General features: G+C 44.6%; 1 protein-coding gene across 11 annotated transcripts in view; it reads left to right on the plus strand.

The window, feature by feature from the left end:
• SEC31A (SEC31 homolog A, COPII coat complex component) overlaps positions 1 to 25,734 on the plus strand; it is a 40,388-nt gene continuing 14,654 nt past the window's right edge. For 8 of the 11 annotated variants that reach the window (XM_031066394.1, XM_031066393.1, XM_031066396.1 and 5 more), the window contains exons 1-20: positions 1 to 29; positions 571 to 653; positions 1,193 to 1,316; positions 3,432 to 3,630; positions 4,685 to 4,780; positions 6,371 to 6,511; positions 7,999 to 8,141; positions 9,119 to 9,218; positions 10,410 to 10,571; positions 10,742 to 10,894; positions 12,625 to 12,861; positions 13,423 to 13,497; positions 15,544 to 15,594; positions 16,297 to 16,374; positions 18,558 to 18,633; positions 19,234 to 19,412; positions 20,921 to 21,047; positions 21,194 to 21,339; positions 22,959 to 23,132; positions 24,175 to 24,345. In XM_031066394.1, the coding sequence (XP_030922254.1) occupies positions 575 to 653; positions 1,193 to 1,316; positions 3,432 to 3,630; positions 4,685 to 4,780; positions 6,371 to 6,511; positions 7,999 to 8,141; positions 9,119 to 9,218; positions 10,410 to 10,571; positions 10,742 to 10,894; positions 12,625 to 12,861; positions 13,423 to 13,497; positions 15,544 to 15,594; positions 16,297 to 16,374; positions 18,558 to 18,633; positions 19,234 to 19,412; positions 20,921 to 21,047; positions 21,194 to 21,339; positions 22,959 to 23,132; positions 24,175 to 24,345 (2,511 nt within the window). In that variant the 5' untranslated portion in view covers positions 1 to 29; positions 571 to 574. Of the gene's footprint in view, positions 30 to 50; positions 103 to 570; positions 654 to 1,192; positions 1,317 to 3,431; positions 3,631 to 4,684; positions 4,781 to 6,370; positions 6,512 to 7,998; positions 8,142 to 9,118; positions 9,219 to 10,409; positions 10,572 to 10,741; positions 10,895 to 12,624; positions 12,862 to 13,422; positions 13,498 to 15,543; positions 15,595 to 16,296; positions 16,375 to 18,557; positions 18,634 to 19,233; positions 19,413 to 20,920; positions 21,048 to 21,193; positions 21,340 to 22,958; positions 23,133 to 24,174; positions 24,346 to 25,734 lie in introns of those variants that run through there. The other 3 variants (XM_031066392.1, XM_031066397.1, XM_031066391.1) reach the window with 2 other exon arrangements.

Genomic DNA, 25,734 nt, shown 5'->3' on the forward strand with positions numbered 1-25,734 from the left:
CGGGGACGGTGAGCGCCGGGGACGCCGAGGTGGGGGCAGGCACGGCGAAATCCTCTGGTCTGCAGCTGTTCTCCTCGGGTTCCTGTTGGAAACGAGGCGAAGGTGGCGGTCCCGCCGGCCGGGCGGGGCGCACCCGGGGCCGGGGAGCCATCGGGGCTGGAACGGGACCCAGAAGGAGTCGCTGAGGGTGTTGGGCTGCACGGTCCGGGCAGGGTCCTCCCGAGGCTGGGTCTCTTTCGTGGGTTAGGGCAGAGAGCTGCTGTAGGGTGCCCGATGGCTCAGTGCTGTGGGAACAGGGTTTGCACAGCTGCTGAAGCTTTGCCCACGTTTTCCTGTGTTATGTTCCGCAGCCGTCAGTTTCCTCTACGTGTCAGTGTTATTCTGCTAGTGGAGAGTTGTTCCTCCCCTCCCCCCGGGTGTCCTCTGGAGAGGGTGGCCTGGGTGTCTGTCTGAGGGATATCTTTGGGAATATGGTCCCTCTGCCGAGCCCTAATGCGGCTCCTGAACCCGTGACAGTGCAGCCTCACCATGCACCATGTAAGCATCACCTCTCTTGGTCTTACTTTCCAGCACAATGAAGCTGAAGGAAGTAGACCGTACTGCCATGCAGGCATGGAGCCCTGCCCAGCAGCACCCTATTTACCTGGCCACAGGTGAGTTTTTGGGAAGCACGTGCTGGCAGACCTGGGGCTGTGTGCGGTGGCTGTACACCATGAATAAAGGGGTGCACCACTATTGAAAGCTGTAGGAGTTACTCTGTGTCCTGGGGGCTGGAGTGGGGTATATGTTGTGGGGTTTTTGGTGGAGTTCTTGCATTGTGCTGATAAAAGCATGCTTTGCATTCTGCAAGTGACAGTGAGCATCCTCCTCTTTCTGCCAGGGAAAGGTGACACCAATCCTAAGCACTAGTCACTTGTGGCTCCTTTGTAACTTTAATCATGTTCTGTACATCATCAGGGAGAGGTACTTGCCTAAAGCTTTTCCTGCTGGTAGTCATTAAGTAACACCCAAACAAAGAGCCATGGAGAGGAGAGTTGTGTGGACCAACATCTAAGTAACAGAAACAGAAGCCTGACCCCATCTCAGGATCCTTTTTAAAAGGATGATGTTTTTGTTCCACTACTTCTGCTGCATTTGCAGTTACTGCTGTGTGTATCATGGCTTTCTCACTGTCAGGCTTGCTTCTTCACAGGTACCTCAGCTCAGCAGCTGGATGCAACCTTCAGTACAAGTGCTTCTCTAGAAATATTTGAGTTGGACTTAGCAGACCCTTCCCTGGATATGAAGAGCTGTGCCACATTCTCCTCCTCGCACAGGTAGGCAGTGTTGTAAGAGAAAAGTACAGTGTGTGGAACTGTTATGTGTGATATGCATAGAAATGTCACTTCATGTGGTTTGGCTGCTCTTGTTGAGGAAAGATGTGCAGCACTGAAAGATGAGGGGAAGTGTGTGCCATTGATATTGTGGGGCAGCAAGCTTGGACTCTAAGAGGGCAGCTCATGCTGTGACATAAGCAGAAAATTTCTGAATATATGTGTGAACCCTTTATCTCAGGAATCCTCTGGGATTCACAAGAAAATGTAAGAAAATGTGAAATTGTGAAAATATGGTGGCAACTTTTCATATTGCACCATCCTATTTGTGTTTAAGCATTTCAGGGGGACTCCTGTAACATGACTAACTTGGGTTGTGTTGTGTGTGTTCCTACAGCTGGGAAACCAAATTCCTGTCTGCACAGCTCCACTTAGCCATTAGTGCCTTACTGTGTGCTTATCCAGACAAGTATTGTTAGCATCAGAGTGTCCAGTTTCCATCTCAGCAGCACTCATAGCAGCTCTCTGGCAGAGCTGATGTCAGTATGTTCTACTGACCTGCTCAGAGCAGGAGGCACTGTTGGATGCCTGCTCTTGAGTTTTGTTGTTCTACCTTGTTTTAACTGTGACTGAGATTCTTCAAGGCTTGCCATTTGCTTTCTGAATTTCTAGAAGCACTCCTTATAGCCAGGATGCAGTGCTCCTTGCAAAGTACCTCCCTTGACCAGCAACACAAGAATTTGACTTTGCCCCAGAGAATGCCTTTATAATGAGGTTGAGGGTTGCTTGTTTGTTTCTAATTAAAGATTAGATAGCAATGTATACGTCAGGCTGTATTTTGGTTTTCAGCAAATCATGTCCAGGTGATTAGACCCACAAAAGATAGATCCTTAATTGCCCTCCAAGCAAAGTTTTGCACTGCTTTTATAGAACCATGCTTTATCTTGGAAAGAGTAAAGGGCAAAAGGGAAGTAATTGCATTGTTAATTTTTGGGTTTTGTTCCTCATTGTTTCCTGCCTTCATTTTGGGCTGTTTGAAGTCCTGTTCAGTCTTGCTGGTGATGCCTGGACAGCCCTGTCAGTTACTTCATTTCTTGTAAACTTGCATAATTAGGTGCAGAAGCTTAAAAGTCATAGCAGGAATAGGTCTGTGTGATATCACAGATCAGTTTCCATTTGTAGCATCGTTCTTTGGTGAACCCCTGCTGTAATCAGCACTGGGAGCCTGAACACTTGGCTGTTAGGCTATTTCTCACCCAGCATATGCTCTTTGGGTAGCTTTCTGCAGTCTCTATCTTACCATGCTGAAGTTGCTGTGATTTAAAGAAGTTACTTGAAGATTGCCTGGAGGTAACAAGTAGATGAGCAATATTACAGTGAATGCTGAGGTATTTTGTTGCCACCTTCCAGTCAGTGTGGGTTTGCTTTCTGCTTGCATTTGAGCTGATAAGTGGCTGTGTCATTTTATGTAGAACATACTGATTCTTTGCATGGTTAAACAGCAGGAATGCTCTTTTGCTTATGCAGGAAGTTAATTGAGTTGAGGGGAATTTGGGTATGGACAGATGGACACAATAGTGTTCTTAATTTCTGGAAGTATGTTTGATTCCTCTTCAGTTAGCCTGAAAATAGGCTGTGGTCCAAGAGATGTGTCTGTGATGTTGGCTAAACTTGCTGAGTCCCTGGCATGGCAGACAAAACACTTGCACATCCAAAAGCACAGATATGGAAAAGCATATGGAATTTTTCTAGTTTCACCTGTTTCTTCTGTATGAAGCTGCTTGCAGATAGCAGAGGCTTTTCTCAGGCTGTGGCTGGATGGGCTGACAGGTCTTACTTTGATGCCTGCTGTTGTGGTTGAGAGCACTTACCTGATTTTGCAGCCAGGAGATTGGAGATGTTGTCAGTTTGTGGGTCATTGGTTGTGCCTCTTGTTAATGAGCAGAATTGGGGCATGCCTTCCTGATGGAAAGGGTTGTGCTGAGATTCATCCTTAGGGAGAAAAGCAGGCAGTCCTTTTCTCTCACTTTAGCTGGGGTGAGCAAAAATGGGATGTATCAACCTACAGGGAGCTGGTGGTGGATGGTTCTGAGACTGTGGGCCCTCTGTGTCTTGCAGGTACCACAAGCTGATCTGGGGCCCTCACAGCATGACCTCAGGGGACAGAGTGTCTGGAGTCCTGATTGCTGGGGGTGAAAATGGCAACGTCATCTTGTATGACTCAGCCAAAATCATAGATGGAGAGGCTGAGGTAATAATAGCCCAGAAGGACAAGCACACGGGACCAGTGAGAGCACTTGATGTCAACATGTTCCAGGTTGGTTTTTGTGCCGTTTCTCTTAACATACCATCAATAGAGGAGTGACCTATCTTAACTCATAACCTCAGATGTTTCTGCTGCTTCCCCTCCCCTGAAAAGCATGAACGATATTTGGTGTTTGAGTGCCTGCTTGTATTTAGTAGGAAAAACCTGTTCCATTACTGGCATTTCATATGGGGAATGAAAGTTCTTTCGTTTGTTCTTTCCCCTCATCAGTTTACCATGTCGATTTAGTTGATCTGTTTAGCTCTGCTTATATGTGAAGCAGAGGTGCTCTTCAGGGTGTTCTTAGTCAGTCTCTTGTCTTATCTTCTGTGCATTGTGCCAGTCACACAGGAAGGAATTATGTGCTCTCATTCATGTTTCTGGTGAGATCAGTTTTCAGGTCTTTCCTGTGGGGATTGGGTAGGATCCACCTTCAAGGCCCCCTTCCTAAGAGGAGACAGCAAGGAAACACAACCATGGGGCCTCTTGAGCAGAAGGGCTCTCAAAACCAACAATCCTTCCCACACCACCAATGAGCATTTACTTCCTTCTAGACGCAGTGTGTTGGTTTTTCCTTGTTGCCACCTTATGTGTGGGAATTCAGTTGGATTGGTTTCCTAAATAACACTTCTGTCCCTGCACACTTGCCTCCAGCAAGGGTGCACTGTGTTCATTGTGTCCTCTCTGAATTGCTTCCTGTCCCTTTCTGCCTGTTGTGATCTCAGGACTTGCATGTTATCAGCCACAAAATGTGACCAAAGGGCACTTAGTGACCTTGGCTTATGTTGCCCTGCCTGGACTTTTGCATCCCAGGTGCAGGAGTGCTTTGGATGGCTGCACTCACTGGGCAGGGCAGGAATGCCACTGTCCAGAGCAAAGCTCTGTGGTGGCCATAACTGCAGCACTGCTCCCTCCTCTGCCCTGTCACTCTTTTCCCTTATCTTTTCCTGTATCCTGAGCAGATAGGGGAAATTTGCATAGTCCTGCAGGTCTGATGCCTCCCAGCAGCTAAGACTGGGAAAGCTGATGCTGAAATACTCTTAATGTCTATTAATATTTCCTACAGACTAATCTGGTGGCCTCTGGTGCTAATGAGTCTGAAATCTATATCTGGGACTTGAACAACTTTGCTACACCAATGACACCAGGAGTGAAGACACAGGTACCAGATTTGTGTTTATTAAATTCTCCAGAGCAGACTCGTGAGAAAGATGCATGGCAGTTAGGTGACAGCTGATTGAAATTTGCAGTTTTAAAGCAGTTTCAGGAGCATGGTGAAGGGGAAGCCTCTTGAAGTCAGTCTTGGGGAGTAGCTGCATACAAAGGTGACTGGATGCTGCTGCTTTTGTAGCCCCTGGGGAGCAGTGTCCTGGCTGTGCCTGTAAGTGCAAGTGTGCACGGATCCATGCAGTGAGTGGTGTGCTCAGCTTCCCCTGCAGCAACCCTGGATGTGCTGTGTTCTTTATCCACAACAGACCTGCATTTTTGGCTTGCTGCACAAGCCAGCTGTGTCTTCCTGTGGCAATTTTTTGTTAAGAAATTTTATTTGGCCAGGGAAAACTGTAGTGTCCCCTTAATCTTTGGGAAATGTTGCATTTTATCAAGCAGCAAGCAGAGTCTCTCAGGCTGCACTCCTTTTCAAATACCATAACCATTACTTGTCTTTTAGTCTTCCTCTGCATGTTTCACTGCATGCACAAATCTGAAGATGGTGAAGGTACACTGCATGCACAAATCTGAAGATGGTGAAGGTACACAGAGAAAAATAGGAGAAAGATAAAACGCAGCTACTGAGAAGGCAGATGATGAGGCAGTAGGTTTTGCAGTTACCTTGGTGGGTTTCAGGGAGTGGTTTAATTGCTATGCTCAAGGTCCAGTATTTAGCCTGTGTCTCTTAAAGATGATCTGTGGGGAAAAACAATAGTCTTTTGTACTTTTTGCCTTGTGAAGGAAATGGAAGAATAGGAGGAAGTTGTTGCGATGCAAGTACACTTCTGTTGCTGTTACAAAATTCCACAGAAGTTCGTGGTTACTGGAAAATGGGTTTATTACTGCATGATAATTTGGATACCAAAAAGTGTGCAAATGGGATGAGAAGTAATCTTCAATTTAAAGATTTTTAGTTTAAGCTCTGTGGGATTTGATTACTTGGTTTAGTTCAAGTAATTTATTAACATGTAGACATTTGAGAGGATGTTCACTTTAGAGATTCCTGTGAAAGACTTTTTATGTCCAATAGTGATTTTTTTAGGCTGGGATATCTTTTAGTCCATATGCATAATGACAAATAGAAATAATAGGCCAACAAGAGCTGGGTTAATACTGCTTTCAATTTTTGGTCTAAAAGTAAGAATTGGAGGGAATGAAAAGAAAACCATGGAATTTCTCCAAGCAAATGTTTTTTGGTTTGTTTTTTTTTTTTTGCTAAATAAAAACCTAATAGTCCAAGACAAAAGAGCAGTTCCTATGTCTGGATATACTTTCATGGAGTAATTTTCTGTTCTTGAAGATAGTTTTGCTTAGTCTTGTTTTGATAACTAATGTGTAGTACTGTAAGGCAGAAAATAACTAAACAGAGAAATTCTAAACATCAGTGTTTTCAGGTGTTGTACACTACAGCACGTGTAGGAAGGAACCAGAGCACACGCAGTACATGGGGCACTCTCCTTGCAGATTTCCCACTTAGCAAGTGCTGAAAAGAGCAGGGTTTGAGCCTGCGGGGTTGTGACAGGCTGTTGTGTGTGTGCCGCAGCCTCTGGAGGACATCAGCTGCATTGCATGGAACAGGCAAGTGCAGCACATCCTGGCATCCGCCAGCCCCAGCGGCAGGGCCACCGTCTGGGACCTCAGGAAGAACGAGCCCATCATCAAAGTCAGCGACCACAACAACAGGGTGAGTTCTCTCCTAGTTAGTTCTCTCCTAGTTCTCTCCTGCAGCTGCTGGGTGCTTGCACAGAGCTGCAGGGATGGGTCATGGCACCTCTTTTTATGTGAGAGATGTGGCATTCACATTCTCTGAAAAAATCCCTTCACCCAGGATTTCTCTCCTGGGAAGCTGAGAGGCCTCTGAGAAAAGGAAAACAATTCTTATCTCATTTGCTTCTCCTGTGTTGTGCTCACATGTGGAATGTGTTTGGAGATTGTTTTCCCACAGGTGATTGTTTCATTGGATTCTGGTGTGAGTTGTTTGGACTCTTTGGCCAACTGGGGCCAAGCTGTGTTGGGACTCTGGAAAGAGTAATGAGTTTTCATTATTGGCTTTTTAGCATTCAGTAATGTAGTCAATATGTTTATTCAATATATTTATTCATTCAATAATTCATATATTTTCTGTATTCTTTAGTTTAGTGTAGTATTCTTTAATATAATATAGTATAATAAAGTAATAAATTAGCCTTCTGAGAACATGGAGTCAGATTCATCATTCCTGCCTTCATTGGGGGTGCCTGGCAAATAGAGTAGACAGAGATACTGGTGCCTGGCCCAGTTTGCTCTTGGGAGTATATTTATGCAAGAGGGGTTGTCAGCATTATCAATTAAAATAGCCAGATGCAGACTGAAGCAAGGCAAGGCACTCAGGTGTCCTATCAGAGTGATGATTGAATTTTGAGAAAGTACTTGCTGATCTGTTTGTTGCTACCACAGAAAGATTTTATTGATTTTGCCACAGGGAAGTGTGGCATTGAGCAGGTTACAGGGGCACTGCCTCCTATAGTTATAACCACCATGCCACCCCTTTAGGCACTGTAAGTGCAAAAAAGAGTTCAACTTGTGGAGAGTGACATATTTGTATAATTTTGTATTGTTTTAAATAGAATATCGCTGTAACAAACTCCAAAGATACAGCAAGAGTTAAAAATGAACCTTAGAAGTGAGTGCTGGGAAGTAGCTCTTTCTTCACTGTATTATTATTTTGGTAAACTGTTTAACTTTCAGTGTTTTCTGTGTTTGTTGTCTGACATAACAGCAGCACAGTAGGCTGTCTTCATCATGTGATGGTAGTCCTGTGATACAATGTTCTCATGACAATAACCTCTGCCTAATGATGGCTTTTATTAAAATAGCAATAAAAATAATAGAGGAAAAGGTTTATATGGTGAGCTTAAGTGTTTTCTCACATTAAAACCTAGGACTGTGAAAAAGTCAGCGCAGTGTAATCTCTCTGAAAGGACCTTGGGAAAACTAAGTGCAAGTCTCCTCATTCCCAGGAATAAGGAGAATTTCCCAGTCTGAATGCAGCCACAAATAATGCCTGGAAACACAGCTGCAAATTCCCTTGCAGTGGTGTTTTACCATGTACACAGACATATTTGGGTTAGTTTTCTTCTTCCTTTAGTGCTGCTCAGCTATGTGATGCTCTGGCCCCATGTCTCCCCTCAGATGCACTGCTCAGGCTTGGCATGGCACCCTGAAGTTGCCACTCAGATGGTTTTGGCCTCGGAGGATGACAGGCTGCCTGTTATTCAGATGTGGGACCTGAGATTTGCCTCCTCACCACTTCGTGTTCTAGAAAGTCACACGAGGTATGAGTCTTACATAGCAGGGTGTGCTCCATGGTGTGCTCACTGTTGGTGACTGTCCTGGTTTATACACCTTACTTCCTGCTGTTCCCGAGGGAGGAAGGCTCCCTTGGTGCTGGCAATTTCAGCAGCAGCCAGTGCTGTATGCTGGCTTGCTGACCAGCCAGCCCTGTGCCATGAAAGTCTTGTGGTTTTGGAGCTTGGTACTCTGAAGGAAACTGGCCCTAAAATGAAATAAATAAAATGAATTAAATATTAATTAAATAAATAAACTCACCAGGCTGCTGAAACAGCGAAGCTGTTTCTTTAAGTATTTCTAAGTATTTTAAGAAGAGGAAGCTAAGGGAAAAAGAGTTAGTAGTAGTTGATTTTGGCTGAATAACATACTAAAGGTGCATCCAGGCACATCCTTGTGTGGGTTTGCACAGTTTCTGTGCCCCTCAGTCCCCTAAATGCGTTAATTTGGTGTATAGTGGATGATTTTGTTAAATTCTTGTCCCTCCTCCATTGCTGGTGAAACTTTCCTTATTGCTCAAATCCAGTGCTTGATTTAAAAAGGGAGAACAGTGTTGTGGCTTCTACCAAAACTGCTGCCAGTGGATTCTGCTGTCTTGAATGTCTCGCTAATAAAAAGCTGCAAATCTTCCTAGTCACTGACCTTACCTGTGTGTTTGCACACTGGGTATTGGTGACACTGCAGGCAAACAAACCGTACTGTTACCAATGCCCGGGTTCTCCCATGTGACTGTTGCATTTAATTTTCAGATACAATGGCTGCATCTTTATACCTTTTCATGCAGAAAACAGAAAACATCTATTTCAGCAAAACAAGGGCTGATAACATTGAAAAATTCCTCCTCCTGTAAGAGGAAGGGGTGGAGAGGGCATTTTGATGTGGGCTGCTGAACTTCTAAATATGCTTTGTTTATCACCATTTGCATTAACATTAATCTTTCTTTTTGTTGTGGCTTTTCATGCAGGGGTATATTGGCCATTGCTTGGAGTATGGCAGATCCAGAGCTGCTACTTAGCTGTGGGAAGGATGCTAAAATTCTCTGCTCCAACCCTAACACAGGAGAGGTATTGTATGCATACCACTTTAAAGAACGCAAAAATGTCTGTTCAGAGGTGGCACATGCAAAGCACATGTTCCTGTGCTTGCATTCCTAGGAATGATGCTTCTGTGGGATGTTGCCTCCTATCCTATTTGCTATATGTGTCTTCTGAGCTTGTTGTGGTGGTGCAGGATTCCTTCCTGGTATTGTCAATATTACACATTTGTCCTTGCAGCTTCTCTCTTACTGAGTAGTGATGTTTCTGTTCATTATACAAGATGGAAATGGCTCCACTTAAACTAAGTATATGCTTCCTACTCTTTTGTTTTGGGTCCAGTGTGACTGGATCATTGTTGCAACTGCCTTTTTCCTTCTCTAAGAATTTTATCCAGCCAGGAGGGTATTTGTAGGTTGCCATAGTTGTAGCAGATCAGTGAGAGCCACTCAAATGTGTTCCCACCCCTCCCTTTTGGGCCTGGGAATACCGTTCAAAGAGAATGCAGATCTGTTTTTCAGACAGTCTTTGTCCCTAGACCAGGAAAAAAGGCTTCAGACATGCTGGAGGGCTCCTTGCCTCCAGTGGGCAATAATTGTGGAATGGGAAGTGTTTCTAAAATTCAGACATTGGCCCAAAAGTGCAAAAGCTGTGCAGTGTTAGATGAGTTATCTGAGCTGGATCCTGTGCTGTTACTAAGTTTTTAAAACTAAAAATTAGTTCTATGGGAGACAGCATTTTGCTGACAGGTAGCATTTTGTTCTTTGAGTTTCTCCTGGTTTATGGTTAAATGTCTACTGTAAAGGGAGCTTGTCTGTTCCAGGGCACAAAAGGCTGTCTGCCCAGGATTTTACCCTTTTCAGTTTTCCTGTGAAAACATTCCTCCTCTCAGTGTGTGAGGATACCTAAATTGGCTCTGAACAAGCTGGTGTGAATGTCAGCAGCTCACAGTGGGACAGCACAGACACACCCCACCTGCATCATTTGACCTGTGAGGATTCAACAGAAGATGTAATGGGAGGAGAAGGAGATGAAGCAGTGGTGTGTGATGTTCTGCTGTCTGGGGATCAGCAGGGTTTGCCCACTGTCAGTGTATGGTGATGGGGAGGCCTCTGGGGAGCAGGGAGAGCAGAGCGGCCTTGGGGCACACGGGAAGGTTGTTGCTGTCAGGCGGGGTGCTCCATGGAAGCTCTGATTTGTGGGCTTGGTTTTGCTCCCCAGGTGCTGTACGAGCTGCCCACGAACACGCAGTGGTGCTTTGATATCCAGTGGTGCCCAAGGAACCCTGCTGTGCTGTCTGCAGCCTCCTTCGACGGCCGCATCAGCGTCTACTCCATCATGGGCGGCAGCGCCGATGGCCTCAGGCAGAAACAAGTTGACCAGGTGCTGAAAATTGTTCAGAATAGGGACAGAAAGTGGGAAGGGGGGGAACAAAATATAGGAAGTCTTCAGTGGCTACCTGCAGCCCTGCTTGCAGGAGTGCTTCAGCACAACTAGATATTTAGTTTATTAGAGTTATGTCACTTTGGTTTTTCCCCCTTGTGTTATCAAAGCTCTCCTCGTCTTTTGGGAACCTTGATCCCTTTGGCACGGGCCAGCCCCTGCCTCCCCTGCAGCTCCCCCAGCAGACTGCCCCACAGAGTGTGGTGATGCCTCTGAAGAAACCACCCAAGTGGATCCGGCGACCCATGGGAGCGTCCTTCTCGGTAAGGACTGTGGGATTCACATTCTCTGAACCTGAGAGAAGCAGAGAAAAGAACGATCAAAACACTTCTTATCTGATTTGCTGCTCCTGTGTTGTGCCAAAGTGGAATGCCATATGGAGATTGTTTACCCAGGGTGACGGTGTTTTGTTTCCTTGACCTGTCAGGGCCAAGCACGTGTGTCAGGACTGTCAGCTGGCAGTCACGAGATGCTGTGCAGTTGTGAGCCGTTGGGTGCTTGGCAGATTCAGTTTAGATGTAGTGTAATACAGTATAAAATGATATAGTATAATAAAGTAGTTAATTAGTCTTCTGATATCAGTGGAGTCCTCATCATTTCTCCCTGCCACAGGGGTCATGATGAATACTATAGGAGACAGGGATGGGCAGGGCTGGCCTGGCAGGTAGGGTCATAGTGCTGGCACCTGCTAAACTCCTTACAAGGGGCGAGTTCAGTGTGGTGCTCCACCCTAGGAGATCTTCCTCTTTGTTATTATAATGGGAGATGCTCAGGGTGGCTTCCAGACAGGGCACTGGGGACAGCAAAAGCCTGACCAAAATGCTTGGAACAAGAAACATTGCTGAGAGACATTTGTTTGTGTCTTGGCATTAGGGCTTTGCTTTTGTTTCTGTGCAGTGCTTGCTTTAGAGTAAATAAATATGCATTGGGGAGAATGAGACCAAACTGGGCGAGTATCTGAGACTCCATAGCTTCAAACTGCACTCATGTGAGTCAGTATGGTGGAGAACACTCATGTTTGCTCTGATCAAGGTAACAGGAGTTGCTGTAGCAGCACAAGGGTACATTCCTCCATGGCTGGTTGGTTTGCAGAGGAGCCAGCTGAGGGCATGGCAAGCTCAGCTTTTTTGCTCCTTGGCTCCACTTTTGGCTTATTTTCAAAACCCACAGGCCATTTATTTGGGAACTTCTGGAGATTTTAGCCTGTCCATTTGAATTTGATTTCTCTGCTGCAGTACTACTCAATTTTCAGCATCATTTGTCTGTTTATTCATGATCTGATGCGCAATTTTCTCCTGTCAAAGAGAAGTGATGTTGCCTAGCCACTGACTGATGTGTCATTTTATGTTTAGTCCCTTATTTGTCCTGGTCTCCTTGGAGCCAGGTGTCAGTCTTTCCCTGGCTAGGCTTTTGCTTTTTTCTAATGCAGGTTTTACTGGATTGGCCTGTGTAAATTAACTTTGAGCTATAGCATGAAATAATATCATAAGCCCCTCCTAATTATTTTCTTGTGTTAATTTTACCTCTTCAAATGTTGTCACAACTTATTGCCTATCTCTCAGTAGAGTTTCCACTGCTAAACAGCCTGGCAAGAACAGGGCAGACATCATGCTTGAGCATTTACTTAATGATGTTAAGTAAAGGTTTCTTTGGCAACTGCATTGCAATATCATTAGATACTCCACTGTTGCTGGGCACTGCATAGACCCACAGCTCTAGCTCTCAGTTTCTGGTCTGTCTTTTGTCTGAGAAAAAAACAGGCACAGGAATGGCTGTGCTTATAAATCTTATTAAATGTGAACCTGCTTATCCAACAAGCTCCTTACAGGCATAGAAGTTTGGAATGGGGGGGGAGAACAAATAAATGAATAGATGTCAGGAGTCTTCAGTTATTGGACAATAATCATATATATGTTATATAAAACACATTTTGATACAGGCTCCCCTGCTGTATACTTTATTTTCACATACTGTATGTGTGCTTCAATTCCAGTTTGGAGGCAAGCTGGTGACGTTTGAGAATTCCAAGCCTCCTCAGCAGCCAGGCATGGAGCAGCAGCAGCAGCATCCCCACGTCTACGTGAGCCAGGTTGTCACAGAGAAGGAGTTCCTGGCCCGCTCAAACCAGCTGCAGGAGGCTGTGCAGTCCCAGGGCTTTGTCAGCTACTGCCAGAAGAAAATGGACATGGCCCTGGCTGACTTTGAAAGGAACGTGTGGGCCTTCTTAAAGGTAACAGACTGACAGCCCTGCAGGAGCTCCCCAGGGAGTGGGACAGCCAAGAGGTGGTTCCTTCTGCACATTTGGCTGGGAAGAAGAGGTGCTGGAAACCAAAAGCTGCAGGCTGTGGGAATAGTGCCCATAAGCCATGGCACTGCAGGAGACCCACCAGAGGAGGGAGGGTCCTCAGGACCAGGGGGGTTTGTGGGGAGTCATGGCAAAGCAAAGGTGTGGGTGAGGGTATATCCCATGGTTTTGGACATTCCCCATCAGCACATATTTGTACAGGGTTTGTGAGAAGGATTAAAGCTTTGGGATAGCTTTAGATGGGCTTTCACTGCTCACTCTAAGCATTTAGAGGTTTCCAAGTGAAACAGATAAACACATTGTTCACCTGCAGTAACCAGATGGAAGCCGTGCCCACCTGCTCAGGTGCCCAAGTTGCTGAAGGTTTTTGCATTTCTCTTTATTACATCCAGTCTACTCAGTCACTAAATCTCCCTGGGTCATTTGTGTCATTGAGGGAGAAAATGGAAAATTGTGAATTGCAATATAGTTTTTAACTTTTTAAAGGTGAACTTCGAAGAAGATTCACGTGTTAGATACCTCGAGCTCTTAGGATACAGGAAGGATGATCTGAAGAAGAAGGTAAATGTGCAATATGTGAGATAAATAACTTTTGAATTTCAGAATTGAATTTCAGAATTCTTACAGAAAACAGTTTGCTCTGTTGAGTTTTCTCATTAGTTGTGTCTTCTTGCAATATGGACGTTCAGTGGAAAGGCCAGAGTAGGCAGCAGACTTCAGAGGTGTGTCTGCATCTGGCTGTCCATTGTTGATGTGAAATTCTCACCCATCAAGAAGCTTTGATATTTATTGATTCAGGCTATTCATGTAACTTTGCTATGTGACACCCTTCTACTCGAGCATGGTGGAATGCTTTTAGGCTTTCTGGAAGAACATGTAAGCAGTTCTCATTAACTAGGAAAATCTGGGGTAGTCTTTTTTGTTTGTGGGAGACATCCTTCATTTTTGAAAGGAAAGGAAAAAAAAACAAGTCCAAAGGTCAAACGTGGTTACATTTGGAAAAGCAAAGTTTGGGTTACCAGGAAGCAATTTGCACATCATTATAGACCTTTCTTCCCAGCTGGAAGATTTTTACTCAGTGTTACAGGGAGTTACCTGCTGTGCCTTTTGGCTCTGTTGTTTTCAGTTGTCTGCCCAGGAACTATCTAGTATTCCTTCAGTTCTGTTTCAGTGGATTTTAACATTTGACTAATTTTTATTATATCAAACTAATGTTTTATTTTCAAAGATTGTCTCCATTAAAGTGTCATTGTGCTCACAAATTAAATGTCCTTCAGGGCAAAATTAATATGATTATGGAAAAAAAATCATGGTTTTGATAACAGTTTGTCCTCAGCTTTTAAATATTTGTGCAGAGGCAAGCGCAGCAAGGGTAATCCTGTTTTTGAAAAGCATCTCTCAATTAGAAAATCCAGTTGAAATTCAGTAGTGGTTCTGCAGAGTGGCCTCATGAGATTAAAGCCCACTGCTTGCTTTTGCTCTGGGTTTATATGCCCTGTGCATGAAGAGACGCTGGGAAAATGGACACAGCTGGGTAGCCTGGAATGCTGGGCCTATCCCATTATTTCAGTATTTAGGGAACAGATTGAAGGAGCTACAAGGTCTTGGTTTTATGTAGCTGTTTTCTGAAAACATTCCACATAGAAGTTGACTCCATGTTTTTTTCAGTGTGAAGAAGCAGCATAATACAGCTCATCTGAAACTTTGTGATACCGAGATGGAAACCTCACTAAATCCCAACTTGGTTTTCCTATTATTTGGTAGCATTAGGAAAGTAAAAACAGAGATCACAGATTTCAGCTTCTTGTAATAAGCTGTGAAGAACGTGGGAAGGGTGGGTTATATTCTTAAAACCTGTGATTCTCATGCAAGCCAAGTCCTGGATTTCTCATTTTTATTGTAAACTAGTGATTAAAAAAGAAAGAGAAAACTGTCTCCAGCAATTTGAGCTCAGCTCTCTACACAAACCAGCCCACAAGGGTAAAATAAAGCCTACAATACAAAAAATAGTAGATAATTTTAGGAGCAATGTGAAACCCAGGGTCCCTGATGCTGAAATAATATAGAAACTCTATACATAAAATTGCTGGTTTTGAGAGCTCTAATTGAATCTGGAGTTATGGTTTGCTTTGCAAAGCAGTAGAAGCTGGGCATTTTAACTCTTTTTTTTACCTTGGAGAATCCTAGTCCACAGCCAAGTGCCTGATGTCAGGAACCCACAGCTTCCTGACAGGCTCTCCATTCCACAAGGATTGTCACTGCTTTATTTTCCCTGACCAGAGCAAGACAGAGGATTTTGTCCTTCTTGTTCTGATACTGATTTTATTCCTGTGGTTTCCAGCACTCCAGTGAGGTTTGAGACCCTTGAGCTGACAAAGGTTTAAAGGTGTATGGCAGCTGTTGTTTCCATCAGAGCTTGGGATGCAGGTATCTTAGCAGTAAATCCATCTCCAGGCTGGAAGAGGAAATGGCTTCAGTTTTATGTTAAAGTGTTTAATTTCATGTTAACTGTTGTGCAAGCAACATAGTAGCTGCATGTGCCAGTTTTGCAATCTGAGAATTTGGTGCCTCTTTAAAAGGGTTCTTACTTAAATCTTTGTTTTCTAGATCACGTCTGCTCTGAATAAAGAAGGTCTTGCAGATGGTGCCTTGGGAGAGGTAAGCAAACACATGTATGTAACTCTGTGGTTACTTTTATAATGCCATAGTAATTTGTAAAGTAAGAATCATTTTTCTTTCCACTTGATAGCTGTTCCAAAGTAAGTCACAAATAATCCAGCATGTGGCAACTTCCTGTGTTCAATAGGATGAAGGTGTTATTTAAAAAAAAACAACCACATCTTCTCCACTCAGATGTTCCCCTCCTTTTCCAGTGAAGGGCTCTCAGTCACAAGTTTTAATATGGGGTCTCATTGGCACCTGATTTCAAGAGTAGCTTTAAAGAAAGCAGGACTGAGTGTGTGGTCCTATAGCTTTTCCTGCAAGAGTGGTGACTACAGTTCAGGCACTGCCCACTCTGTAATTGCAGTGGCCTGAGTCTACAGCAGGACTCTGCTGTGCTTTTGTGCCGTAGACAGTTCAGAGTCATCTGTAGCTGCCTCAGGGGGAAGAAAGCTTTTGTTGCATGTTTTGAAGCAGCTGAGATGAAAACAGCACAAGGTACTGTGTAATGAATGACAGAGAGCAAGGAAACGGGGCCTCTACCCTGTTTGTGGGGCTCAAGCACATATTGCCAATACATTGCTGTGATTTTCAGTCTGGTTCTAACTTGGTTGGTGGAAAGGTGACTGTACTCTGCAATGCAAAGTATTTCTGTCTCTTTTGCTGGTGGATGTTTATGGCATCTTCTCTCTGCTGAAGGCTCCTGCAGAATCTGATGGATCTGTGCCAAATGAGGGGGATGAAGGCCAGACTACAGAGGAGCAGTTCTTGGGAGAGGTATCTGTTGCCCTCTAGACTAACCCTTCTGACCTCCCCTGTATTTACTTTGTTCCTTTTAACAGCATTTCCTTTTCTTGGCTTTTCCTGCTGCTGACGATATACAGAAATACAAAAAATTATTTATAATGGTAAAACTGGACTCTTGCTGGGATTTTGTTTCATCTGCTTCAGGCAGTATGTTCTGCCAGGTTTACTGCAGGCAGTTTGTGCTCAACCATGTCAGCATTTGGGATCTCACACCATTTAAACAGGATTGTTTTCCACCCTGTGTTTTACATGTGAGGACAGGTCTCTAATTAGCACTAAGGACCAAGCCTCTGCCTTGTGAGGTGTCACTAGCACTGAAAATAGTGTATTGCTGTGTGAACAGGCCAACTTCATTCTTCCCCATTCCCTCAGTCTCCCTTTTGGGTTAGAATTTGGGCTGGTAGCTGTGCTTCCTGTGCTTGGTGCCTTCTGCAGCTGTCTGTGGAGGTGGGGACAGTGGTTTAAGGCTCATGCACCTTGGGCTGGTGCACACATAACAAACAGCCTGTTAAAGACACCAAAATCAGGATGCTCTCCTTGGGTGACGTGCTTGATTGCTTGTTAGTTCTTTAGGCTCTGTAGTGGCAGATGTGTATGTCTGACAGTGTAAGGGCTTTGCTGTATGCAGCCATGAAGATATTGGATATCTCCTTACAAATGTCTATTCTAGGAGAGAATTCACAGCCAAGCATGACCTTAGCCTACCTAAATATTTGTGAGCCTGGCCTGAAGCCACTGGTGATGCATCAGGACATGCTGTCACATACATGCAGTAACTGGATGGGCACATTATTCCTGTGGTAGTCACAACATGCTCTCAACCAATACCAAACACACATCCAGTGTTATCTGACAACAAAAGCATTTTCCAGATGCTATGTCCTTTTCACAAGCCAAACATAAAGCTTTTTTCAGACTTGCTTCCCCCTCTAAATGAATGTCTTTGGTCTGCTGTGTCCTTCAGTTTAGCTGAACAAGCAGGATGTTCCTGAACTCCCTTAGTGTGCTGGAGCAATGGCTTGTGACAGAGGAGGTGGTTTGTGGGTCAGGTTCTGCACTCTGCTTAGCCTGTGCTGTGAAAGTGGATGGTGAAGAGAGACTTCTCTTTTGATGCTATTTTTTATTATTAAAATGTTTGAAATCCCAAAATCCAGGTACTAACACAAAGTGGTCTCTGTCTTAATTCTGGGGGAGTTTTATAGAAAAAGCAGCTTCTGTCTACTGAGCATTCCTGTCCTGGGTGCTGCACTGGACTTTTGTGTGAAAATTAAGGTTGTGTTCATGTGTAATTTGCTTAATTAAACTGGGGTGTATGTCTAATGCAGAAGGTTTCAAGGATGAGAAATTGAAAGTGGTATTTATTAATGGTAGACTGTTCTTGGTAGGGGTTAAGGCTGAAAGAGAAGGAAAGAAAAGGATTCTGAGTTTCTCATTGTAGCTGTAGCTTTGCTTGGAGGGGGCTGTGTGTATATGGCTACAGATGTAACTTGGTACTCAGGATCCAGGTGTCTGGCTGCTGGTGCTTGTGAGATAAAGGAACTTGAATTGGTAAAGCAAAGAAAAACAAGGAATTAATTAACTGCTTCCCATGAGCATCCATTTTCATCCCTAAGAAAGCTGAGCTTCATCACCACGTAACAGTGACTTGGGAAGAGGAATGCCATCCCTACAAACATCCCCCTCTTTCTTCTTCCTCCAGCTTTATGTTGTGCTGAGCATGATGTTACATGTTATTGTCCTGGCCATGATGTTAAATGGCCTGGGAATATTCCTTGGGTCAGTTTGGGGTCAGCTGTCCTGGTTGTGTTTCATTCCAACTTTCCATGCACTCTGCACCTTCTCACCAGAGGTGCAGTAGAAGTAGACAAGGCCTTGGTGCTGTGCAAGTGCTGCACAGATAATACATCTCTATATTATCAACACTGTTTCCAGGACAAATCACACAGCCCCATCCCGGCTACTGTGAAGAAAAGTAGCTTTACCTCTGCCCAAGCTGGCGCACAAGGATAACCTTCCCTTTTAAGTTAATGGTCTCTGAGCTGACTGGTAGTCTGAAATTCTAAATTACAGTGCAAGAGCCATGTGGTTTTAAAATGTTTGAATTTTCTAAGTGTTTACATAATCTCAGAAATTATGCTTTTCCTTTCTCTTAGACGCTGAAGGACCGTAAAAAAGAAACCGAAGATTTGGGACCTGCAAAGACAACATTTAACATTTCTGTTAGTGGAGGTACAACAAAACCTTGATATTGATTTTATTATATGTACTGCTGTTGAGTTTGTAAGTACTGCTATTGATACTGGTGTTCCAGTGAGAAGGCAAATTCTGCACAGATTGTGAAGGATTGTGATTACTTGCCTCTAACTGCATTCTCATGCAGTCTCAAAGCACTTGAAAATACAGCTTTTTTAAGGAAGGAAGGAAGTTGTACAGCACTTGTGTACCCCATTGCTGACATGCAGCTGCTCTGAGTGATAAAAGAAGATACGCTTGGTCAGGCATGAAGTGCTGTTTCTACAGAGCCTCCCAGGGGATCTTGAGTAACACAGAAGCCACTGACCCCTGTCTTGGTTTGGCTTTTTATGGCACTATTCAGGTAGTTGTTTCAGGGGCCATTTAGACCTCTAGGAGCTTGGTCTGTCACGAGGTAAGTAATCTTTGACTGTGCGTGCCCCTGTGGCGTGGCTGTGCCCATGTGTGTTTGGGGCTGTGAGTACCTAGCTGGGAGTGGGCTGTGCCAGTGTTGTACAGTTGGACAGCTCACCTGCTGCTGCACATCACTCTGGCTTTTGTGGCAGCATTTGGAAGTGCCCCCCTGTGTTGTTGCAGATGTGGATGGGCTGATCACACAGGCTCTGCTGACAGGGAACTTTGAAAGTGCAGTGGATCTGTGCCTGCACGACAACCGCATGGCCGACGCCATCATCCTGGCCATCGCCGGCGGGCAGGAGCTGCTCTCTCGGACTCAGGAGAAGTACTTTGCCAAGATGCGCAGCAAAATTACCAGGGTATGTGTTTCAGGTCAGAAGTAACGTGCTCACACGCCTTTGGCAACTCCCTTTTTCACCTTATAAAGTTTTCTTGCCATTTTATAGGTTTATTTCTGGCAGATGTTAATAAGTGTTCAAGTGGGTAACATCTCGGAGCAGAAGGATTTTTGTTACTCTTTTTTAATTGATAAGGGGACAGCAGGCACACCACATGAATATCAGTACACAAGAGTATTCTTTATCCCATCTCCAGTGTCTCTGAGTTGCATATAGACTAATAGACTGTCAATAATAAAGACAAATACTTTAAGGAGGGCACATTTCAGTTTGCTGTTCTGTCACTTTTTTCACACGTGACCCATGCTCAGGGCCAGCAGCATTATGTTGATTTCTGCCTGTGATCAGCCTTCACAGATTTTGCTGATGCTTTGTTTTACTGCATGCACAGAAGAGAGAGCAAAGTATGCCCAGGGTAAATTAATCACCCTTTGTCTAGGAGACAGCATGTTATGGCCAGCTGGTTACTGTTATTTTCAGCTTTTCTGCAGTGCTAGGGGTTGCTGATGCTGCTTATGCAAATCTTTCTTTTTTACTACCAATATGAGAAAGTAGTGACAGGAGGTTGAAACAGAAGTGGCTTTAAAAAAACAGTTGGTTTAGCAAGGGTGGCAGCTTTCAGAGGAATTTCTTCACTGTAGTTCATCCTTTGGGAAAAGGTGTTTTTATGAAGAGCTGACCAGTTATCTGTGCCTATGCTGACAGGCAAACATTGACCTTGTAGTTAGGACCTTGTAGTTAGGAACAGCAATTGCATTTGTTGTTCAGGTGTGTTTTTTCTCTTCTGGTCCCAAACTGCACACATACTGCTTGCTCAGCTGTTTCTGAGCTTGAAGTCTTGGCATGAGAAGGACTTTGTTCACTCTAGAGCAACACCACTGCCAAGTCTGTCTTTTGTCCAAAGCAAAATAACTGGAGGCCGAGTTTTAGAAGGAAGAAACTGGAATTCCATTCTGAGGGCTCTGCAGAGGTGGCCTATGTAGAGTTACTACAGCCAGTTCAGGTTTATATTGCTGCCAGCTCTTTATGCAGCCTTTTCAACTGCCCCTCACTGGTCAGCTTGAGACCAAGAGCTTAAAGCTGAATGAAACAGTTTAAAAAACAAAATTCTTACCTCTCCCTGGGCATTGTGTAGAAGGCTTTATAGCTAAATACTTGTTAGTTTATCTTTGTCTGCACCAGTAGTGCTGAAAACCATTTGCAACAGCTTGTGGAGATTTGTGTATTCTTTTCTTGTTCATTTTGTAGCAAGAATAATCTGCTTCTGCATGTTCTCTGAACTTGTTTTGTGATTTTTTTCCCTTTTTAAGTAAGATATGCTCTTATGCAGCTGTTAAACTACAATGCAGTACCTGTCATGACCCTGGATATAGTGGAGATGAGTACACTGGAGCTGATCCAAATTATCCTGTGTATTAAACAGAGGAAGTCTTAACAAGATGCTAACTGTGGTGTCTCTCCTGCTCTAGCTCATCACTGCAGTTGTAACAAAGAACTGGAAAGAGATTGTGCAGTCTTGTGACCTGCAGAATTGGAGAGAGGCCTTGGCTGCTGTGCTCACTTATGCCAGGCCAGATGAGTTTACAGCCCTCTGTGGTAAGGACTCTTCACAGACTGGATAATTCCAGAGCAGTGTCATGGCTTTGCTCACAGTTCCTTGGCAAGTTGCTTCCCCAGCTTCAGCAGTGGCGGGGAGGGATACCTAGAGTGATTTACCAGCATTTTGTTCTTATTTTGTCTAGATCTCCTGGGTAGCAGGCTGGAGAATGAGGGGGACAGCATTCTGCAGACACAAGCTTGCCTCTGTTACATTTGTGCTGGCAACGTGGATAAACTTGTTGCTTGTTGGACCAAAGTTCAGGATGGAAACAGCCCCTTGTCCCTTCAGGTTAGTAATTCTTTTAAGAAAGGTGTTGGAAACAACAAACTGCAATCATTTGGCTCTTAAATCAAATTATCTAGTGTAGAACTTTGCTGTGTGATGTACATCAGGATGCAAGCCTTTCCTTTCTGGAAAAATAACCCAAATATGATACTGGAAAACATGCTGGGAAGTACAGTGGCCCCTGTGCTTGCCTTGCTCTTTGGGCAGTGGTACTAATACACTTCTTGTGTAAAATAATAGTAGTACTTAATGTTTTGGTAAAGAAGGGTCTTCCAGTGCTTGCATCTTTCACAGTTAGAAAATATTTGTACTTTTGGAAGTTCAGGAGAAGAAATCAGTAGAATTAGATTTAAACCTGAGTTGTAGGAAGGTTCTCATGAGAGTTTTCCCTAGGGGTTTGCACATACAAAGCTTGGTTTCCAGCAGCGAAATACATTGGTTATAGCAGATATTTTGAGGGAATAGGGTTGATGGGTGGAATGAAGCAGTAATGGAATAATTTGTTTTATAATACAATGTTAGTTTCTTCCAATTGTTTAAGGCCTTTGAAGAACCAGTTTTAGGAAGTACTTACTTGATGATACTGTGAGTCTCTTTAGTTAATTGAAGGAACCGATGTGTATCTGAGTTTTGCTTCATGTCATTAACTCTCTGAATTATCAAAATAATTTGATTTTGAGGGCTTTATTTACAGAGTTACCTTCAGTTTGAATTTGCATTTTGATTGCATGGCTTTGGTCTCTCAGGCTGTAAAATTGGAAAATGTTGTTGCAGTCCTAATTAGGTGACTTGTTTACTATGATAGTGGCAATAGAAGCTGTTGTTTTGGGGTTTTTTTTCACTCGCCTTTTTTGAAGTGCTGATTTGTAGGGAAAAACAAATGGTTAGAAAACAGTCTTTATTATTAATGTATCTTTGAAATCTTTTGTGTGGTACACTCTCATTAAGTCTCTTGTAAGATTTTAAAAAGGGCTTTAATTTTGGGAAATGAATATTTGTAGTATCCTTTAGTATAAATACAGTAAGAGAAACATAAAACAGAACAGAAGATGTTCCTATAATTTAACACTAGAAGGAAAACCAACCTGGACCAGCTCTGGTATTGGGGGATGTGCAAGGAAGGCAGGATATAGAGTGTTTCTGGTGAATATCAGGAAAACCATTTTGCTGTAACAACCAAAAAATTATGGACAACTCTTCCAGGGGAGTTTTTAGATCCTTTGAAGATGGACGAGAGCTGACTTGCTGAAGCCCTGTAAATGAACATGCAGTGCAGTAGTGGTGGCAGGTGTGATGTTGTCTGTTTGCTCAGATAATTTTATGAAAGTATCCACTTGGTGGAGAAGCTCAGTGCTGACAGAGCCCTGAAATCCTGTTTGATAAAAGCAGTTCTTTGGAACTCTTCTGGCTCTGCTGTTAGAAGGTGCTTGGTGGGTCGTTGCTGTTCCATCCTCCGGGAACAGCCATGCCTTTGGTGCAGCTGTGGCTGTTTGGGAAACCTGTGCTTGGCTTGGGCTCCCCACTGGGTGAGAGGGGTTCTGCCAGGGACAGTCTTAAGCCAGGGCCTGCTTTACTTTGTTGTTCTCACTTGTGGGTGGGTTTTGCCCCTCCTGATCTTTCAGGATTTGATAGAGAAGGTGGTGATCCTGCGCAAAGCCGTGCAGCTCACGCAGGCCGTGGACCCGAACACCATGGGTGCCCTTTTGGCCGAGAAGATGAGCCAGTATGCCAACCTGCTGGCTGCTCAGGGAAGCCTGGCTGCAGCACTCTCCTTCCTCCCTGCCAACACCAACCAGGTATGGGGCTCTTTGTTCCCCCTCTGTCTGTCAACAGGGGTGCTTCATCAGAGGTCTCTGCGTGGTGCAGCTCTGTGGCATTTTCTTAGTTGCCCAGACAGAGGAGGAATGAGTGAATCTGACTCCATGTTCTTAGAAGGCTAATTTATTATTTTATGATATTATGTTGTGTTATGTGTTTTGTGGTGTGTTATGTTTTATTTTTTATGTTATTTTATATTTTTTGTTTTAATTTATTTTAATTTTTAATATTACTTTAATATTATTTTTAGTATTTTTTTAATATTATATTATACTATATTAAACTATACTAAAGAATAGAGAAAGGATACGGCCAGAAGGCTAAAAGATAATAATGAAAAACTTGTGACTCCTTCCAGAGTCCTGACACAGCCTGACTGTGATTGGTCACTAAGTTAAAACAATTCACATGAAACCAATCGAACAACCACCTGTTGGATAAACAATCTCCAAACCGCATTCCAAAGCAGCAAAGCACAGGAGAAGCAAATGAGATAAGAATTGTTTTCCTTTTCTCTGAGGCTTCTCAGCTTCCCAGGAGAAGAATCCTGGATGAAGGGATTTTTCCAGAAAATATGACAGTGACATGGTTCAGCTGCTTGACATGCACCTTGGAATGTGGCAGTCGGACTGTTCCACTCACCCTGCACTGGCCTTGCTGAGCTGGCCGGCCGGCACAGACTTCTGCTCCCTCTTGGTTTCACACCCTTGTGCCTGCAGCCAGTGACTGCCAAAGGGTGTCCCTCCTGCAAGCCAGGCATGGCAAGTGCCATAAACATTGGGTTGTTCTCTTCTGACTTCCTATCTTCCGTCAGCTGATATTTGTAGACAGCTGGTTGGGGAACGAGGCAGGCCGTTGTAAGGCAGTTCCAATGGCCTCATGCAGAAAGGATTTATTCCAGTGAGATAAAGCAGGCTCAGAGGGAGCTCAGCAGTGAGTGGCCGCTCAGCCTCTTGGTGTGCTGCCCTGGGTGCCAGGCAGTGCACCTCAGCTCCCTTCCCTGTCCTTTTCTGCTTGCAGCCCAACATCGTGCAGCTGCGGGACAGGCTCTGCAGAGCCCAGGGGCAGCTCCCAGCGGGACAGGAGCTCAAGGCGCCCCAAGAGAGAGAGCCCATGGCCAAAGGGAGAGCTGGCCCTGGGGCTGGACGGATGCAGGCACCCCAGGCTCCAGCCCAGCAGTATTACCAGCAGGTAAATGGCCTTTGCCATAAGGGAGGGACATGGTGCTTGAGTTCTGCACAGTGATGGATGTAATAATTTTTTTTCCTTTCTCTTGATCTGAGGCTGTGTGACAAACCTCTACTGAGAGCCTTGTGGTGAAGGTCACTGGTGCTTCCTTTCAGTCAGTACAGATGCCTCCTTTACTCCTCATCTGGAAACATCCTTTAAACACCTGCTTCTGAAGATTAGGTGTTTCCCCCTTTGTTTGAAAATGTGCCAAGAGCAGCTGTGTGGGAGAACAGCACTGCAGGGGTTCTGTGTGCTTCCTCTCACAGTCCCTGACGTTGTCCCATCCGTGCAGGCCTTGGGGCTTGCTCATGCTGCTCTCCAGCCTCCTCTGGGGCAGGTCATTCCCACCCCTAGCTCCGATTTTGGCTGCAGAAGTTGCTGAACAGTGGTTATAGCAAACTGAGGGTGCTTTTCTGCAGCTGTGGGTACAGCCTGCTGTGAAAATATCTTCCCAGTCAGGTGTAAGAGGGCAGGGGCTGCTGGGGAGGCTGAGACTGAGCTGTGCTGCAAGAAAGACCAGGTGAGTATGAGACTGAAAAAGGAGCTGTGCAGGGAGGAAGAGGAGAAATGGGGTAGGAAAATTCTCTGGTTTTACCTCTAAGCTGAAGATGAACCTGCAGCAGAACACACTGGCCATCAGGGCAGCGTAGTGTGTTGGGCAGCCCTGGCTGTGTGTGTGCTTAGAGCACTGCCAGGTGTCTAATCCCCCAGCACAGCACTGCAGCTCATCTGGCCCCCTCTGAAGGTGCTCTGGGCTGGGCTTTTCTGAGAGCAGAGCTGGGTTAGGGCTGTGGGCGTTGTCCTTGGGCAGAGATTGGCACAAGCAGAGGTATCTCTTGTCTTTGCTGTCCCCAGGCACTGCCCGCCAGAAAAACCAGGGCAGGAAGAAAGAAGGGATGAAAGGTTGGGGGAGAGTTGGGCATTCTCAATGTCAGCAGTAGTGTGTGCCTCTGCCTTCTCTCCAGGGTGTTAGCAAGGTAGATTTCAGAAGGTACAAAGCCTTCATCCAGGATTTACCTTGCTAACTCCATTGCATATGGTATTAAATGCATCATCATTAATAATCAAGTCTACTCTGCTGTCGGTGTCTTTAGCCTTCTTCCTTGTAACCGATCAGTTGCCTTGAGAAGTGAAGCTCTGTGTGTCCTGTTTGGCTCTGGAAAATAGCAGCTCTCCTCTAGATGTTGAGATATGAGCAATGCTTTTTTAAACCAGAGTTCCCTCTTTCTCCCACTGTTTCTGAAATGCCTCAAGCAATTATTTCAGCAAGCCCTGCTCATTAATTAAAGGCTGGATGTATCAGAACCCCACAAGTTCACTGGGAGTCACAACCCCCTGTGTTGCTGGCCT

This window comes from Geospiza fortis, unplaced genomic scaffold, assembly GCF_000277835.1.
Source record: "Geospiza fortis unplaced genomic scaffold, GeoFor_1.0 scaffold11, whole genome shotgun sequence".
Taxonomy (NCBI): Eukaryota; Metazoa; Chordata; class Aves; order Passeriformes; family Thraupidae; genus Geospiza; species Geospiza fortis.